At 47.0% G+C, this 16848-nt stretch overlaps 1 protein-coding gene across 1 annotated transcript in view; it reads right to left on the bottom strand.

Annotated features, from left to right (window-relative positions):
- Nucleotides 1–16848, bottom strand: part of fat1b (FAT atypical cadherin 1b) — a 44694-nt gene that overhangs the window by 14122 nt on the left and 13724 nt on the right. Inside the window, exons 9-22 of the mRNA XM_036969679.2 lie at nucleotides 15616–15891; nucleotides 14359–14569; nucleotides 10133–14188; nucleotides 9805–10001; nucleotides 8873–9026; nucleotides 8506–8739; nucleotides 6279–6665; nucleotides 5944–6158; nucleotides 5619–5756; nucleotides 5286–5429; nucleotides 4735–4932; nucleotides 1699–2524; nucleotides 1235–1357; nucleotides 841–998 (exon numbers count right to left, since the gene is read on the bottom strand). Coding sequence (XP_036825574.2) covers nucleotides 841–998; nucleotides 1235–1357; nucleotides 1699–2524; nucleotides 4735–4932; nucleotides 5286–5429; nucleotides 5619–5756; nucleotides 5944–6158; nucleotides 6279–6665; nucleotides 8506–8739; nucleotides 8873–9026; nucleotides 9805–10001; nucleotides 10133–14188; nucleotides 14359–14569; nucleotides 15616–15891 — 7317 coding nt within the window. The remainder of the gene's footprint in view (nucleotides 1–840; nucleotides 999–1234; nucleotides 1358–1698; nucleotides 2525–4734; nucleotides 4933–5285; nucleotides 5430–5618; nucleotides 5757–5943; nucleotides 6159–6278; nucleotides 6666–8505; nucleotides 8740–8872; nucleotides 9027–9804; nucleotides 10002–10132; nucleotides 14189–14358; nucleotides 14570–15615; nucleotides 15892–16848) is intronic.

Here is a 16848-nt window from a genome sequence, read left to right as displayed (position 1 = left end):
GAATGGCAAGTATTGTGCAAGCTAACAGGAGGACAAATACCGGCGCATTGCAACAGTGGTGTGCAGAACGGCATCTCGGAACGCACAACTTGTCGGTCTTTGTCACAGACGGACTATTGCAGCAGACGACCACAGCAAGTTCCACTCCTATCAGCTAAAAACAAGAAGAAGCCCCTCCAGTGGGCACGCCCTCACCAACACTGGACAACTGAGGAGTGGAAGAATGTTGCCTGGTCTCACGAATCCCGGTTCCTGTTGTGTCATGCTGACGGCAGTCAGGATTTGGCGTAAGCAGCATTACTTCATGGCCCATCCTGTCTGGTGTCAACGGTACAGGCTGGTGGCAGTGGTATAATTGTGTAGGGAATGTTTTCCTGGCAAATGTTAGGTCCCTTAATACCAATTGAGCAACATTTGAACTACACAGCGTAACTGAACATTGCTGACCAGGTGCACCCCTTCATGGATACAGGGGGTCCGACCCGGTACTAGATTGGTGTACCTAATCAATTGTGTAGATGGAGTAGGGTGCCATTTTGAACACAAGACAATGTGATGTTAGAGAATACTGACTAAACACATACTATTTTCCAATGAGGCATGTGAGTGTCTCTACATGTGTAAAGTATAGTGTTGTCGTGCCTGTATTCACTGTCATTTCTTCTCAAAGTTTAAATCCTGAGTTTATGGCCTGTTTTATACAAATGTAATTATTGATTTTCCTAACTGAACAGCCAACAGCAACTTGTACCCTATCCCCTACTATTTTATAGTGCAGTACTATTGACCAGAGCCCTATATAGGGAATAGGTGCCATCTGGGACTTATCCATAGACCTACCTCTAGAATGCAGTAGTCTGTTCCTCTGGCAAACAGGAGAGTGGCATGGTGGGACAAGGTTCTCAGTCTGAGAGACAGTTTCATCTTCTCTCTATAGCGGTTCTCCATCAGACGGTACCTGATGTAACCCTTCCCACTGAACCATAGAGACTGACCTCCTGTGGTTTAAAAATAACATATAGATGGATCAGTTATGTGACATCTTACATCTCTGTTACTAATATCTGTTTTGCTGGTGACTGAAGTAATGGTTATATCGGATCTGAAGAAACAGGAGCCATTCTATTCATCTTGAATGTGAGAATAATGTCTAGCAAAGTTAGACTAAAGAAACAGTCATTGGAACACTTTCTTGGTTGATGATCTGTTTGGTTGTTTGAGTGACAGACAGTACCTGAGCAGTCTCCCTGTTGGTCAGGTGGACAGATACAGCTGTATGGTCCCTCTCTTTGGTTGGACACACATCCCGCAGGACAGGGCTTCCCCTCACAGAGCTTCAACACAGGACACTCACCACCTATTACCCAACATATAAAATCATTACAATAAGGGAGAGGACACACCCTAAATGGCACTCCATTCCCTATACAATGCACTACTTTTTGTAGGGAAAAAAGTGCCATTTGGGATGCAGCCGGAATGTAGTGTATTGGACGACTTCTATTGTTTTATCGATAACTTGACGATATGTGATGAGTGATGTGTGTTGGTGTGTTGTGTAGTGGTGTGCGCGGTGTGTGATGTGGTGGTGTGTCGTATGTGGTGGTGTGGTGGTGTGTGATGTGTGGTGGTGTGTGGTGTTGTGTGGTGTGTGGTGTGATGTGTGGTGATGTGTGTGATGCGTGATGTGTGGTGTACCTTTACAGAGGCACACAGCAGATCTGTGATGTGGCGGGGTGATGAGGCTGAGTCTAGCCGTGCTGTAGGTGGTCAGGAAGTTCTGGTCCAGGGTGACCACCTCCCTACAGAGCATGGCAGGACAATCCAAGCCTGCACATAGTTTCCTGAACACCCTGACCACGCGGAGGCCTGTAACCTCCTGGATTGCACCCACAGAGGCATTGAGCTTACGAAGGAGGATCCCGTCCTTGGTAGTGGTCAGGGGGCTACCGGGAGGTGACCGCTCCAGAGCCAGCAGGACATCCAGGCTACCAGGGGGCTCACAGGGCTGCAGACTGACCAGCTGGACATCACTCCTCTTGATCCCTGCCACCAGGCGCAGTGCCCTCAGGAAGCCCCTCCAGTGCTCCCCTACGAACTCCTCGGGGCCCACCCCAGCCAGACGGACGGCCACGGAGCTCTCCAGCATGCGCTTGGTCACCTGATGGACGTGCACACTGACACCGGTTGCCGTGGTGAAGCGTCCGTCAGTAACAGTGACGTTGAGCAGGTAATGGCCCAGCTTGAGGACGTGACCCGGCCGGGTCACCAGACGGCCATCTGAGGGGGACAGGGAGAACAGTAGTGTATTGGCTAAATTGGGCTGGAGGTTGTAGGTCAGGGAGTCATAGAGGTCCTGGTCAGTGGCTCGGATCTGACCCAGCACCCCGCCCGGATAGGCCTCTCCTGGGGTGGAGATGAGTACCTCCAGGGGGAGGATAGCAGGGGGGTGGAGGCTCTCTTGGATCACCCTGATATTGATCACTGTGGAGGCCAGGATTGGTGGTCTGCCACTGTCTAGCACCTGAGGAAACACAACAGGACCACAGCCATTATATCATTATTACAACCTATCACTATAATCACTACCCAGTGCTTGAATTCCTCACTTCAGGTTAAGAGGATAAAATAACAGGCTTGCAAGTGCCATTGATGACCAGAGGGGGGAGTTGGTGGACTTTGAGTCACTGCTGCTTCTGGGATCAAAGGACAGAATCAATACAGTAGAGGCAATCTGTACAAACTCTGGGATTAAAGGAGAGAATAAATACTGGAATTAGGGCAATCTGTACAAACTCTGTTATGATCACAGAAGTTTACAACCATTCCTGTGTTTGCAGTGAACCTACTGGTGCTCCCTGATACAGACAGCAGGTATACTACCCTTCCACTATTCCCTGGGTGCCGATTAAGCGGATGTCGATTAAGGCAGCCCCCTGCAACTCTCTGATTCAGAGAGGTTGGGTTAAATGCGGAAGACACATTTCAGTTGAACGCATTCAGTTGTACAGCTGACTAGGTATCCCCCTTTCCCTTTCAACCATTCCTGTGTTTCCGGTGAACCTACTGGTGCTCCCTGATACAGACAGCAGGTATACGACCCTTCAACCATTCCTGTGTTTCCGGTGAACCTACTGGTGCTCCCTGATACAGACAGCAGGTATACGACCCTTCAACCATTCCTGTATAACGTTGAGGATCTGAGGACCCATGCCAAATCTTTTCAATCTCCTGAGGAGGAAGAGGCTTTGTCGTGCCCTCTTTACCACTGTCTTGGTGTGTTTTGACCATGATAGTTTGTTGGTGATGTGGACACCAAGGAACTTGCGGCTCTCAACCTGTTCCACTACAGCCCTGTCCATGAGAATGGGGGCATGTGCTCGGTCCTCCTTTAGCTGTAGTCCACAATCATCTCCTTTGTCTTGATTACATTGAGGGAGAGGTTGTTGTCCTGTAGCTGACCTCCTCCCTATAGGCTGTCTCATCGTTGTCGGTGATCAGGCCTACCACCGTTGTGTCATCGGCAAACTTAATGATGGTGTTGGAGTCATGCCTGGCCATGCCATCATGAGTGAACAGGAAGTACAGGAGGGGACTAAGCACGCAGCCCCTGAGAGGCCCCCGTGTTGAGGATCAGCGTGGCAGATGTGTTGTTACCTAGCCTTACCACCCTGGGGTCGGCCCGTCAGGAAGTCCAGGATCCAGTTGCAGAGGGAGGTGTTTAGTCCCAGGTTCCTTAGCTTAGTGATGAGCTTTGAGGGTACTATGGTGTTGGACGCTGAGCTGTAGTCGATGAATAGCATTCTCACATAGGTGTTCCTTTTGTCCAGGTGGGAAAGGGAAGTGTGGAGTGCAATAGAGATGGCATCATCTGTGGATCTGTTGAAGCAGTATGCAAATTAGGGTTTCTGGGATAATGATGTTGATGTGAGCCATGACCAGCCTTTCAAAGCACTTCATGGCTACAGACGTGTGTGCTACGGGTCGGTAGTCATTTAGTCAGGTTACCTTTGTGTTCTTGGGCACAGGGACTATGATGGTCTACTTCAAACATGTTGGTATTACATACTCAGACAGGGACAGGTTGAAAATGTCAGTGAAGACACTCCAGTTGGTCAGCGCTTGGTCGGAGTACACGTCCTGGTAATCCATCTGGCCCTGCGGTATTGTGAATGTTGACCTGTTTAAAGGTGTTGTTTCAGTGTTACTTGCTTCGAAGCGAGCATAAAAGTAATTTAGCTCGTCTGGTAGGCTCGTCTCACTGGGCAGGAGGATAGAATTACGGTAAGATTTGCCAAATGGAGGGCGAGGGAGAGCTTTGTACACATCTCTGTGTGTGGAGTAAAGGTGGTCTCAAGTTTATTTCCCTCTGGTTGCACATTTAACATGCTGGTAGAAATTGTATTTTATTTCACCTTTATTTAACCAGGTAGGCTAGTTGAGAACAAGTTCTCATTTGCAACTGCGACCTGGCCGAGGTAAATGAGGTAAAACTGATTTAAGTTTCCCTGCATTAAAGTCCCCGGCCACTTGGAGCACCTCCTCTGGATGAGCGTTTCCCTATTTGCTTATGGCCGTGTCCAGTGAACCTACTGGTGCTCCCTGATACAGACAGCAGATATACATCAATGGTTGATCTATTACTAATAATTTACTGTATCAAGAACAAAACACATATCAGAAAAATGTAATACTACTGTTAGCCTAATTAGCATTTTGTGAATGTAGTCCAACCTGAGCATGTAGTATGTAGTGGTCCTTTACTGTGCGGTCCAGCAGTGTGGTGGTCCTGAGGGTTCCCTGGGGGTCTATTAGGAAAGAGCCTCCTTCATCTCCCCCAAGGATGGTGAAGGAGAATGGGGGGCCGTTGTGGGAGGCATCCCTATCTGTTACAGTCAGCTTGAGAACACTGCTCCCTACTGGGACACTATCCTGGGGTAGAGAGTGGAGAAGGAAAGAAAGAGGGGGACAGAGGGAGGGCGAGAGACAGAGAGAGGGGGAAAGAGAGAGAGAGAGAGAGAGAGAGAGAGAGAGATTCCATATCCATGCCTTTCGATGTTGATTTAAGAGCTACTGTTCAGAGGCTTAATGAAGCTCCCTCGTTTATCCTTTCTCTTCTCAGCTATACATCCTGTATCTGTACCTCACACTATTCCTTACACTCATCTGCTTCAAGTGCAACTCTATGGCACCCAATAATGTTTCTGAGGCATCTTCAGTTAACTTGCACCCTTCAGCTAAACCTCACTTCATTTAAGAAGTGTAGTCAGTGTTGTCTGTCTTACCTGGATGACAAGGCTGTAATCAGCCTCAGAAAACACGGGCGCATTATCATTCACATCCGACACGTCAATATTGACCAGGGCACTGCTGGATCTGGATGGACTCCCACTGTCTGATGCCAGTACCGTCAGAGTGTACGCAGGCACCTAGTTTAACACAAAGGGGAGTAAAGGGGTGGGGAAAAAATCTACTCTAGACTTTGTGAGCAATTAAAAACAATTGAGGCTTATAACATTGCCAATACTTGTCTGCTTCAAACTGTGATAATTGGAGTGTTAATTGTGCTCTGTTGAATGAGAGGAACATGGGAAGAACGTGGAAAGTTAGTTAGCTACCTTTTCTCGGTCTAACGGGCGAACAACCTTCACCTCACCGCTGACCGTGTCTATGGTGAAGGGCCCGGCTTGGTTGCCCTTGACGATTGAAAAGTGGATGTGATTGTTGGAGGGACCATCAATGTCATCAGCCATCACCTTAACAACAAAGAACAGAGTGCATGAATGGACATGTTAACACTAGTAACAATAGTGCATCAGATGTTTTCTAGTAAAATGACACAGCAGGATTTCCCTTTCTTTCTACAGAGCATTTGAGTACAAATCAAAGCTTGAAAATGTTTCATTTATAATGATTGGGGATTTAATACCACTGGACACTCACCGTCAACATGGTCAGGCCCATGTCGGTATCTTCACTGATCACAGCAGAGTACACCTCTTGGCTGAAGACAGGAGAGTTGTCATTGACATCTGTCAAGTAGATGGTTACCGTGGCAATGTCACCTTGGCTCGTCCTGCCTTTGTCCGAGGCCTGTACTGTCAAATAGTGCTCATGGGACGCTTCATAATCCAGAGCCTTGGTCACAAATATGTCACCTGTAGACACACATACGCTCAGTAAAGGGACACTAAACTCACATGACTAGGACAGCCTTTTCAATGGCAATCCTCATTTCATGTCATAAACAATAAAGTTGACATTTATAGTATAGCTACCGGTGTGTGAGTCCATGCTGAACATCCCATGCTCGTTGCCGTTGACGATGGAGTAGGTGATGTCAGCGGTGGCCTTGGGGTCTCCGCTAGCCGCAAACACCCTGACTACCTGGGTCCCCAAGGTGACGTCCTCTGACACCGTGACGCCATAGTCCCTGTTTTGGAAGGCCGGGGGTCTGTCATTGACGCTGAGCACAGAGACCAGCACGGAGCAGACAGAGGACAGTCTTCTGGGTGAGCCCTGGTCTGTGGCCCGGACACGCAGCGTGTACCCAGCCTGGGTCCTCACCAGGGGTCGCTCCACACGGACCAGCCCTGAATGCTGCTGGATGGAGAACCGGCCATCGGCTGAGTCCTCAAAGGAATACAGGATCCTGCTGTTGTTTCCTAGAGAGAGGGAGAGGGACAGAGAGTTTAACCCATAAACGCACAGCCATCTCCACTCTATCCTACATGAACAATCCAGATGAAATGGGAGGTCAATGGCATTTTGACCCAAGCTTACCCAGCCCAAGCATATCCATTATACTATATCTGACCACAGTCATTTGTTAAGATAACTGCACGGCAGCTGAGTGAATTGGGGCCAAATCTCTCCATGATCTCAACGACCTCCAGTCATCAGATGACAAGGCATTTCATTAACTGATCCTGAACGATGCGCGTTAATGAGGCCAGGGAGAGTGAGTCTGTCTGTGATGACATGGACATCCTCTGGGCAGGTCTGTGTTTAGGTCTGTGATTAGTGTAGACAATAGGGTTGTTTATGATAGAGGCCCAGCTGGGGCACGACATGACTGCCTCACAACAACAGGCCCTGATGAATACAGCCAGGCAGGCATCACAAATTAAACCCAACTCCCGCCATTTATGATGCAACCAAAGAAATAGAGGAGTATACTGCATAACTCAACTCTTATCACAGATTAAAGTCTGTCTGGCTCTCCATCACAGCAGGCACCAGTGGAGATACAGAAAGTCCAAGGTAGGAGTCCATGGAGAAATATCCCGACGAAATACAAATGGCTCCAAGGAAAGCAATACTTTCTCAATATGAAGTGCTGAAAAGCACCAGTAAGAGGTCAATTAGAGGTATATAGGAACAAACAGCTACAATTTGTTGTAAAATCCACACAACAACACTGTTGTTGCACAACTACATCATCATACAGTAAACTCTTTCTGCTGGGAACAGAACCAAAGGTTGCGTCCCAAATGGCTTCCTCCCTATTCCCTACAACATAATACACTACTTTTGACCAGACCCTTATGGGCCCTGGTCAAAAGTAGGGAACTAAATAGGGAATGAATAGAGTGTCATATCCAGCGTGACTTCAATTAGTGCATTCATCTTAAGATGAAGGTGAGAGAACCACATTTCACAGTCATAGTAAGTACATTTTCCCTCAAAGTAGCAATCAGCAAAGTAGATGCACTTGTAATTTCATACTAGCAAGTGTTTTAAAATATATACTGTATATATATATATATATATATATTGACCATGTGTGGGTGTGTTTTCACCTTGGTTAGGGCTGTTGACTGAAGAAAACTACCTAATGTATAGTGGATACCATCACTTTATACTCATATTGCTGAGGACCAATGGACAAAAGCACTGTCCGTATCAATCACTCACTGCATTAAGTCCATATAGAGAAAGTCTTTCATTCTTTTGTTGTTGTTTTCCTGTTGCTTGGTTGGAGAGGAAATATTATTTACACAGCTTGCCAGTGTTTAATTGGATTTCGAGGAATATTTGGGCTTGACTGTTAACTATTAACAGGAAAGGACTACTGTCAATAACAGACTAAATAACATTGTCATCTTATCATCAAAGCAATCTTTTTCCAGTTGAATAATTCCATCAGCCTGGGCCGTGTTAATTTGTGTTTCTATGTGTTTGTGTCTTCCGTTAATACCAGGATAAAGCACAGACCTCATTCTCTGTCTTACTACATAATTGATTACTTGCAACAAAGAGCAACCAGCGCTTGCTTATGACTTTGGAAACTTCTGCAAGACTTACTTCAAAAGGTATACCACACCAACCATTTATTTTGAATGTGAATTAGGACTTTTCTCAAGGCTCTTTTTATTCATTACATCAGCATATCTATTCTATTTGATCCGTAAATCGTGATATTGCTGCACATTTATGAAATTAGCTCTGTCTAATAACAGGATATATCTTCTGAATACTTTTTGGTAAGTTAATGCCTCTTACCTGCATCCAGATCAGTGGCCTGTAGCCGTGCCACATACGTGTTTATCTCAGTGTTTTCAAAGACAGTGACAGGGTAGGGGTCAGCTGTGAACTCAGGAGCGTTATCGTTGACATCTCCCACTGTTATCACCACATTAGCCTGGCAGTAACGCTGTCCTCCGTCATCCGCTTGTACCAATAGACTGTACACATCCCTCTCCTCACGGTCCAATGGCAACAGGGTTCTCAGCCGGCCTTCAAAAAACACACAGCACAGACAACTACGTCTTAGGTTCTACAGGCTCCGCTCCTAGAACATTTACTAGTAACATTTGGTGAACAATTTTCACCAAACATGATGATTATATGTTTGATTGATATACAGTACCTGTGTCTGATTCAATGCTAAAGTAATCAGCCCCATCTCCAGAGAGAGTGTATGAGATCTGAGCGTTGGATTGGATGTCTGCATCAATGGCAGAGACTTGCAGGACCAGCCTCCCTTCAGGAGCGTTCTCAGGGACTGTCTGGGCATAGAGAGCCTGTAGAGGAGTCATGGACGTTACATGAGGTAAACAACTCTGTAAGAAACTCAACAAAATACACTTTTGGACTTCATATTACATAGAAACTTCGTAGGGTCATTTTGTTTAAAAGTACTTTCACTCTGTTACAGTATGTTCTCTAAGTGCCTTTGTACTGCCCAACCCTTACCCTCTCACAGACAGGACTGTTGTCGTTTGTACTGCCCAACCCTTACCCTCTCACAGACAGGACTGTTGTTGTTTTGCACTGCCTAACCCTTACCCTCTCACAGACAGGACTGTTGTCGTTTTGTACTGCCCAACCCTTACCCTCTCACAGACAGGACTGTTGTCGTTTTGCACTGCCTAACCCTTACCCTCTCACAGACAGGACTGTTGTCGTTTTGTACTGCACAACCCTTACCCTCACAGACAGGACTGTTGTCGTTTTGCACTGCCCAACCCTTACCCTCTCACAGACAGGACTGTTGTCGTTTTGTACTGCACAACCCTTACCCTCACAGACAGGACTGTTGTCGTTTTGCACTGCCCAACCCTTACCCTCTCACAGACAGGACTGTTGTCGTTTTGTACTGCCCAACCCTTACCCTCTCACAGACAGGACTGTTGTCGTTTTGCACTGCCCAACCCTTACCCTCTCACAGACAGGACTGTTGTCGTTTTGCACTGCCCAACCCTTACCCTCTCACAGACAGGACTGTTGTCGTTTTGCACTGCCCAACCCTTACCCTCTCACAGACAGGACTGTTGTCGTTTTGCACTGCCCAACCCTTACCCTCTCACAGACAGGACTGTTGTCATTTGCATCGAGGACACTGATCTCCACAGTGGCTGTGGTCACAAACGTTCCATCGGAAGCAGTGACGTTCAGGAGGTAACTGTCCCTCTCCTCCCTGTCCAGAGCTCTCCTCACCACAACCCTCCACTCCCCCTGAGAGTGCTCCAGGTCAAACTGAGCCCGTGGATCACCTCCTGGGAGAGGCAAAATACATTTAACATTCAGGGTAACAAACAATTTTGCAAAATAATCCAAAGCAACTGAAACATCCCTGTAACATTCTGTAATTCAAAGACAATCTGTTTACTCAAGCCAGCTAGAGTACCTGTGATGAAACAGCAGATTGGCTTGTTGAGGTCTTCAGAGTCTCTGTCGGTGGTCCTCAGGACTGTTATGGCCCTGCTAGGAACGGGGATGTCCTCACTGACGCTGGCCCTGAACACCTCTGCCGTGAAGTGCATAGGATTGTCATTCACGTCTACCACCGTCACCTCCACTGTGGCAGCGGTATTCAGCCTCCCGTCATGCCCTCTGTCTGTAGCCAGTACTGCTACTGAGTACCGGTCCTGCTGCTCCCGGTCCAGCTCCTTCAGGGTTGTGACCCACCCTGACTCTGCATCCACAGCAAACATCCCCAGGACATCTACAGAGTTTTGATACTGGTCCAGACTGTAGGTAACCTGGCCGTTCACTCCTGAGTCTAGATCAGTAGCTTTCACCTGAATCACTGAGGTCCCTTTAGGTAGGTTCTCAACAACAAATGATCTGTAAGAGTCCGATTCAAACTGTGGACTGTTATCGTTGACGTCCTGTACCTGAATATGGAGTTGGGCAGTAGTAATCACATCAATGTCCTCTAGGTCGCCCTGTGCCTGCAGAGTCAGCAGGTACCATTTAGTGGTTTCAAAGTCAAGACGTTTGGCTAGTTTGAGCTTCCCTGTGTCTGTGTTGACAACGAAGACTTGGTCTTGGTTGCTCTCAGGGGTGCTGCCTTTAACAAGGTTGTATATCAAAAGCTGCTCACTCTCTTGGATGACATCAATCTCAGAACCTATAGGAAGACCCTCACTGACTGACCATCTCTTCTGTAACTCAACTAGTTTTGGCACGGTCACCTCCTTGGGCAGTAGTCTGATATATACTGGCACCAAAGTTTTTTTTGGTGGATCTCCAGCGTCTTTAGCACTCACATAAAAGGAAAAGAGGTCATTTTTATAAGCTGTAAAATTATTTTTGGCAATTATATCACCATTGAGAGGATGTATGTCAAAACCTCCCACCTCAGATTGTACAGTGTAAGTGATGTCAGCATTGCTGCCTTCATCTGCGTCCACAGCAGTAACTCTGACTATGACAGTTCCTTCAGAGACATCCCTGGGAATATTGGCTTTGTATTCTGCTGCCCTGAACTGAGGAGCGTTATCGTTAACATCAGTCAGGATCACGTTGACAGAGGTGAAGCCTAGCTTTCCCCCTCCATCTTTAGCCATCAGACTAATAGAGATTAGGTTACTGATTACATTTTCTCTGTCTAAGCTTTCCACAGTAAAAATCTCCCCATTTTCATTGATAGTGAATTTGTCCTTTGCGACATCATTCACTATGTAATATGTCACCTTGCCATACACTCCAAGATCTTTATCGGTAGCTGTGACTTGAGTGACCAACATGCCAACAGGTGAGTTCTCCAACAGCTCTACAACAGAGTCAGTGTGGGAGAAAGAGGGGCTGTGGAGGTTAGAAGTGACCACTGTGACCTGTACATTACATACACTACTATAAAGCCCATCAGACACAGACACACTGAGGTTATAGAGTGTCTCCCTGTTCAGCTTGCGGTATTTTGATATGACAATCTCTCCACTCCTTCCGTCTATGGTGAAGCTGGAGTCCTCATTGCCAGCGAGTAGGGAGTATTCCAGGCGGTCAGTGTCTGACAGGTCAGCATCAGAGGTCCTCACACAGGCTACAAAATGACCCCTTTGGGCCAGCTGGCTGACCATAGCCTTATACAGATGCTGTGTGAAGACTGGTGGGTTGTCATTGATGTCTGTCACTGAGATGATGACCTGGACCTCACTGGATTGGGCAGGGACACCCCCATCCACAGCTCTGACCACCAACCTATGTTGTGGTCCCACCTCAAAGTCTAACAGGACAGAGGTCATGATCACCCCACTGTCTTGGTCAATGGTGAAGTATTCTGAGCCACCCCCCTCCTCCACTAACTGGTAAAACAGCACTTTGTTGTTGCCCGAGTCTGAGTCTGTGGCAGACACCTGTAACACTGACGAGTCAATGTCAGCCAACTCAGACACACTAGCCTCATATAACCTCTCTTTGAAAGTCGGTGCATTATCATTGACGTCCTCCAAGATAATGTCAAGGAAAACTTCAGAGTGAGCCCCTGTAAGTGAGTCTGAGGCTCGGATACTAAGTCTGTATGCTGGGTGGGTCTCGTAGTCCAACGGCTGTACAACATGGAAGACACCAGTGATGAAACTAATGGAGAACTGACCTAAAGGGTCTCCCTTTGATATGCTATAGACAGTCCTTGGTCCCTCTGAAGCATTGGCCTGGATCTTCACAATGGAGGTGTCTAATGGAACATCCTCTGGTATAACTATGTCATAGGATGATTTTTCAAACACAGGTACGGCTTTGCTCACCACTGTCACAGCCACCTCCACTGTTGCCGAGAGAGATGGGTCCCCTCTGTCTTTAGCGATGACGCTGATTGCAAACTTAGTGTCAACGTCTTTTGGGTGAACGGTCCCTTTGAGTGAGATTTCCCCTGAGGGGCTGATCTGAAAATATCCCCAGTCTTCTTTCAGCTGGTATTTGATCTCAGCATTCCTACCAATGTCTTTATCCACTGTGGTTATCTGCCTGACAACCTGACCCACTGCTGAATCTAACTGCACCAGGGCTGAGTAAGGGAGTCCCACGAACACAGGCTCATTGTCATTTACATCTTCAATGGTCACCACCACAAGAGCATGAGCCACCCCTGAGGATCTGTGTTCCTTCGTCACCTCCACAACGATCTCAAATGTATCCTGTTCCTCTCGATCGAAAGGTACTCCAGTCGTAAACAGCACACCAGAGGTGTGTCCAATTTCAAACCTCCCCTGTGGGTTCAGGATGGTGTAAAACAGAGGTTCGTTTAACCTTTTTCTCGCAGCAGTCACCACAGCCAGAGTTTTCCTCTCAGATGAGTTCTCTGGTAGAGAGACAGTATACAGGTCCTTGGCAAACGCCAGATCTTTGTTCTGATTCTCTCTTATGTTAATTTTGACCATGGCAGTCTTGGTGAACTTCCCATCAGACACTCCGACTGTCAACTCGTACCCATTTCGCAACTGGGCTGGATTCAAAACAGAAATAATGCCTGACTTGGGATCAATCATGAATTGACCTCCTATGTTTCCATCTGAGATAGAGAACAGTAGTTTGGAACCAGGTCCTGAATCCAGATCAGTGGCGTTTATAGAAATCACCTTCACTCCACTGTAGGTTGGCACTATGACAGACGTCTCAAACACGTCTTGGCTGAATGTTGGGGGGCAATCATTGACATCAGTGATGTGGATGGTGACATAGGCTATGATATCAGAGAAAAGTTGTGGCTTTCCACTGTCATGGACCTGCACAGTGAAGTTGAACTCTGACCTCTGCTCATAATCCAGGCCAGTGACAGTGCGAATGGCTCCGGTGCTGGAGTCAATGGCGAAGTATTCAAGGGCATAGGGCTCTACAATCTGGTAGACCAGCCTGCCATTCAGATCACTGTCAGCATCAGTGGCTTGGATAACCAGAGGAGACCTTCCATTGGTTAGCACCACACTGTTAACAGGGGCGGACTCACTGACAACTCCTCTGAACTCTGTCTGTGTGAACACTGGACTGTTGTCATTCTCATCTCTGAGGTGAATAAGGACTGTAACATAGTTCACCATCTCTGCCATGTTGGTGGCCTGCACTGTCAGTCTATATGAAGACACACTCTCATAGTCCAACAGCCTCTGAGTGACAACAACCCCAGAGGTTGGATTGATATCGAAGGCGTTGTTGACATTTCCCTCTCTGATCTGGTAGAGGACAGAAGAGTGACTGGAGGCAGAGACCAGAGTAACTAAGCTCCCTACAGGGGCTGTCTCACTGATAACAGCTGAGATCTCCTCCTCAGGGAACCTGGGCCTGGCGTTATCTGGCACAGTGACAGCTATACGTACTGTTGTCACCGCACTCAGTGGAGGCGCTCCTCTGTCTGACGCCTTTACAGCCAGCTCAAACTGACTCTTGTCATCACGATCTAGCTCCTTAGCCACTGTAATGGTCCCCAGGACTAGGTCGATAGCAAACGAGTTGTCCTCGTTCCCTGTGAAGGGAAAACACCAAAAGAGAGTAAAAAGCAAAGATATTAGTAACAGCATGGATTGTTATTCTACAGTCTGGTGTACTGTAGTTATTAATTAATAGTCAAAGACTAAAAAGTCATGGTACACAGAGAGTCATGGTTTCAACAGTGTGGTAGGAACAGTACTGTACCTGACTCTATGATGTAGCTGATCTCTGCATTGCTTCCTCTGTCTCGGTCCTGAGCAGTAACTTGAAGTACAGCCGATCCCACAGCAGCTGACTCAAACACCTGGCCTGAGTACCGGGGGCTGGTGAACCAGGGGGTGTTATCATTGGTGTCCTCCACATTAACTATCACTCTGACCAGGTTACGCTTTACAGGCACACAATCATCACACACCTGGAAAACACATGGATCACAGTACTCATATAAGACATTATATCACACATGGGTAGGTGCTACACTGTACCAGTTATTCCTACAGGCCTGTTTCTCAAACAAAACATCAACCAAGACATCCACACAGTGACACAGAAAGGCCTGTTTATCCGCTTGATTAGAAAGTTTTGTTTGTCATCTTGATTTGATCTGATTTGAAAGGCTTGTTTATCAGCTTGATTTGCGTGTTATGAGTGATACATGACTCATTGTGCGTTCCAAATAATAGCACCCTCCTCCCTATATAGTGCACTACTTTTGTGGGCCATGGTCAAAAGTAGTGCACTATAAAGGGAATAGGGTGCCATCTGGGACACAAACAAATTAAATACCTAGTTTTGTCTTACTATGACAGTGAGGGTGTGGCGGTAGAGCCCTCATGTCATCTTACCATGACAGTGAGGGTGTGGCGGTAGAGCCCTCATGTTGTCTTACCATGACAGTGAGGGTGTGGCGGTAGAGCCCTCATGTCGTCTTACCATGTCAGTGAGGGTGTGGCGGTAGAGCCCTCATGTCGTCTTACCATGACAGTGAGGGTGTGGCGGTAGAGCCCTCATGTCGTCTTACCATGACAGTGAGGGTGTGGCGGTAGAGCCCTCATGTCGTCTTACCATGACAGTGAGGGTGTGGCGGTAGAGCCCTCATGTCGTCTTACCATGTCAGTGAGGGTGTGGCGGTAGAGCCCTCATGTCGCCTTACCATGACAGTGAGGGTGTGGCGGTAGAGCCCTCATGTCGTCTTACCATGACAGTGAGGGTGTGGCGGTAGAGCCCTCATGTCGTCTTACCATGACAGTGAGGCTGTGGCGGTAGAGCCCTCATGTCATCTTACCATGACAGTGAGTGTGTGGCGGTAGAGCCCTCATGTCGTCTTACTATGACAGTGAGTGTGTGGCGGTAGAGCCCTCATGTCGTCTTACCATGACAGTGAGTGTGTGACGGTAGATCCCTCATGTCGTCTTACCATGACAGTAAGGGTGTGGCGGTAGATCCCTTATGTTGTCTTACCATGACAGTGAGGGTGTGTTTGTTCATGACCTCGTGGTCCAGTGGTTCTGTGGTGTAGAGCTGTCCCGTCCCAGGGTCCAGCCTGAACCTCTTCTGGCTGAAGAGATCAGTGCTGCTCAGCAGAGTGAAGGTTAGCCTGTTCCTCTGGTCTCTGTCTGTGGCACTGAGCTGCAGAATGCCTGTTTCTGGTGCTGTGTCCTCTGGGATGCTGACCTCATACTGGGGCTGAGAGAACTGGGGCTGGTGGTTGTTGGTGTCAATCACTTTGATGAACACCTAGGTAAATGAAGACTGTGTATTTGTTGCACCAATTTCCAACATACTGCAAATTGAAAAGAGGCTGTTTGTTTCAAAATGCATTTAGTTACAACAGTATGCAAATGAAAATAACAGTATGCATTACATATTAATTGCTGTCATGCATTGCTGTATAAGTATTTGTTGCACCGATTTCCAACATCTTGCAAATTAACTTAACAGTCAGCTTTAAGTGTGGACATCTTCATTGCTGTCATGCATTACACTTTTATATTTAAAATAGTCTTCCCTTGTTTCCTGAGTGGAGTCAGCACTAAAAGTGTTCCCTTCTAAGATCCTGTTTGAATGTCCAATATTTTGGTACTGTAGCTATTTTCAACATTAGTTCCATACTCCATAAACCCACATAAGAGGGGAAAGAGAAGTGACTCAACGGCATTATGTGCAGGAACATATGGTAGAAATTAAACTGAGGTAGAAATTGCCATAAATAAATGTGCTTTTTAGAGAAAAAGTCGCTACAAACAAACAAATGAAGAAATGATAGTGTTTGGCAGATGCCTAGATTGCAATAAAACCGCTTGGGTAAACAATTCTCTAAACCTGGACCTTTAAAACCATATGAAGGCCATGTGTGCATCCCAGATGACAGCCTATCCCTAATGTAGTGCACTACCATAATAAGGAATAGGGTTCGATTTAGTATGCAGCTCATGATTATCATTTCATGGTGGAATTTCTCTGGAACCAGAGACACTGAAACTGAGACTGAACCATAACAAAACAGTGAATGTCATTCCCTGTCTAACCAATCGCTTCACCCCAGGCTGTTGGTCATGGTGATGCATGCCATTTCTGTGCACAAACACCTACAAATCCTCCACCAACAACAAGCACACGTGGACGGCTTGAGGATGTTGTGGCTATAGGAACAAGGAGGTATATGTACAGTGCCTTGCGAAAGTATTCGGCCCC

Source organism: Oncorhynchus mykiss, chromosome 25 (genome assembly GCF_057628025.1).
Source record: "Oncorhynchus mykiss isolate SJ-2025 chromosome 25, ASM5762802v1, whole genome shotgun sequence".
Classification (NCBI taxonomy): Eukaryota; Metazoa; Chordata; class Actinopteri; order Salmoniformes; family Salmonidae; genus Oncorhynchus; species Oncorhynchus mykiss.
The sequence above is the reverse complement of the archived record's forward strand: the minus strand, read 5'-3'. Positions and strand labels throughout refer to the sequence as shown.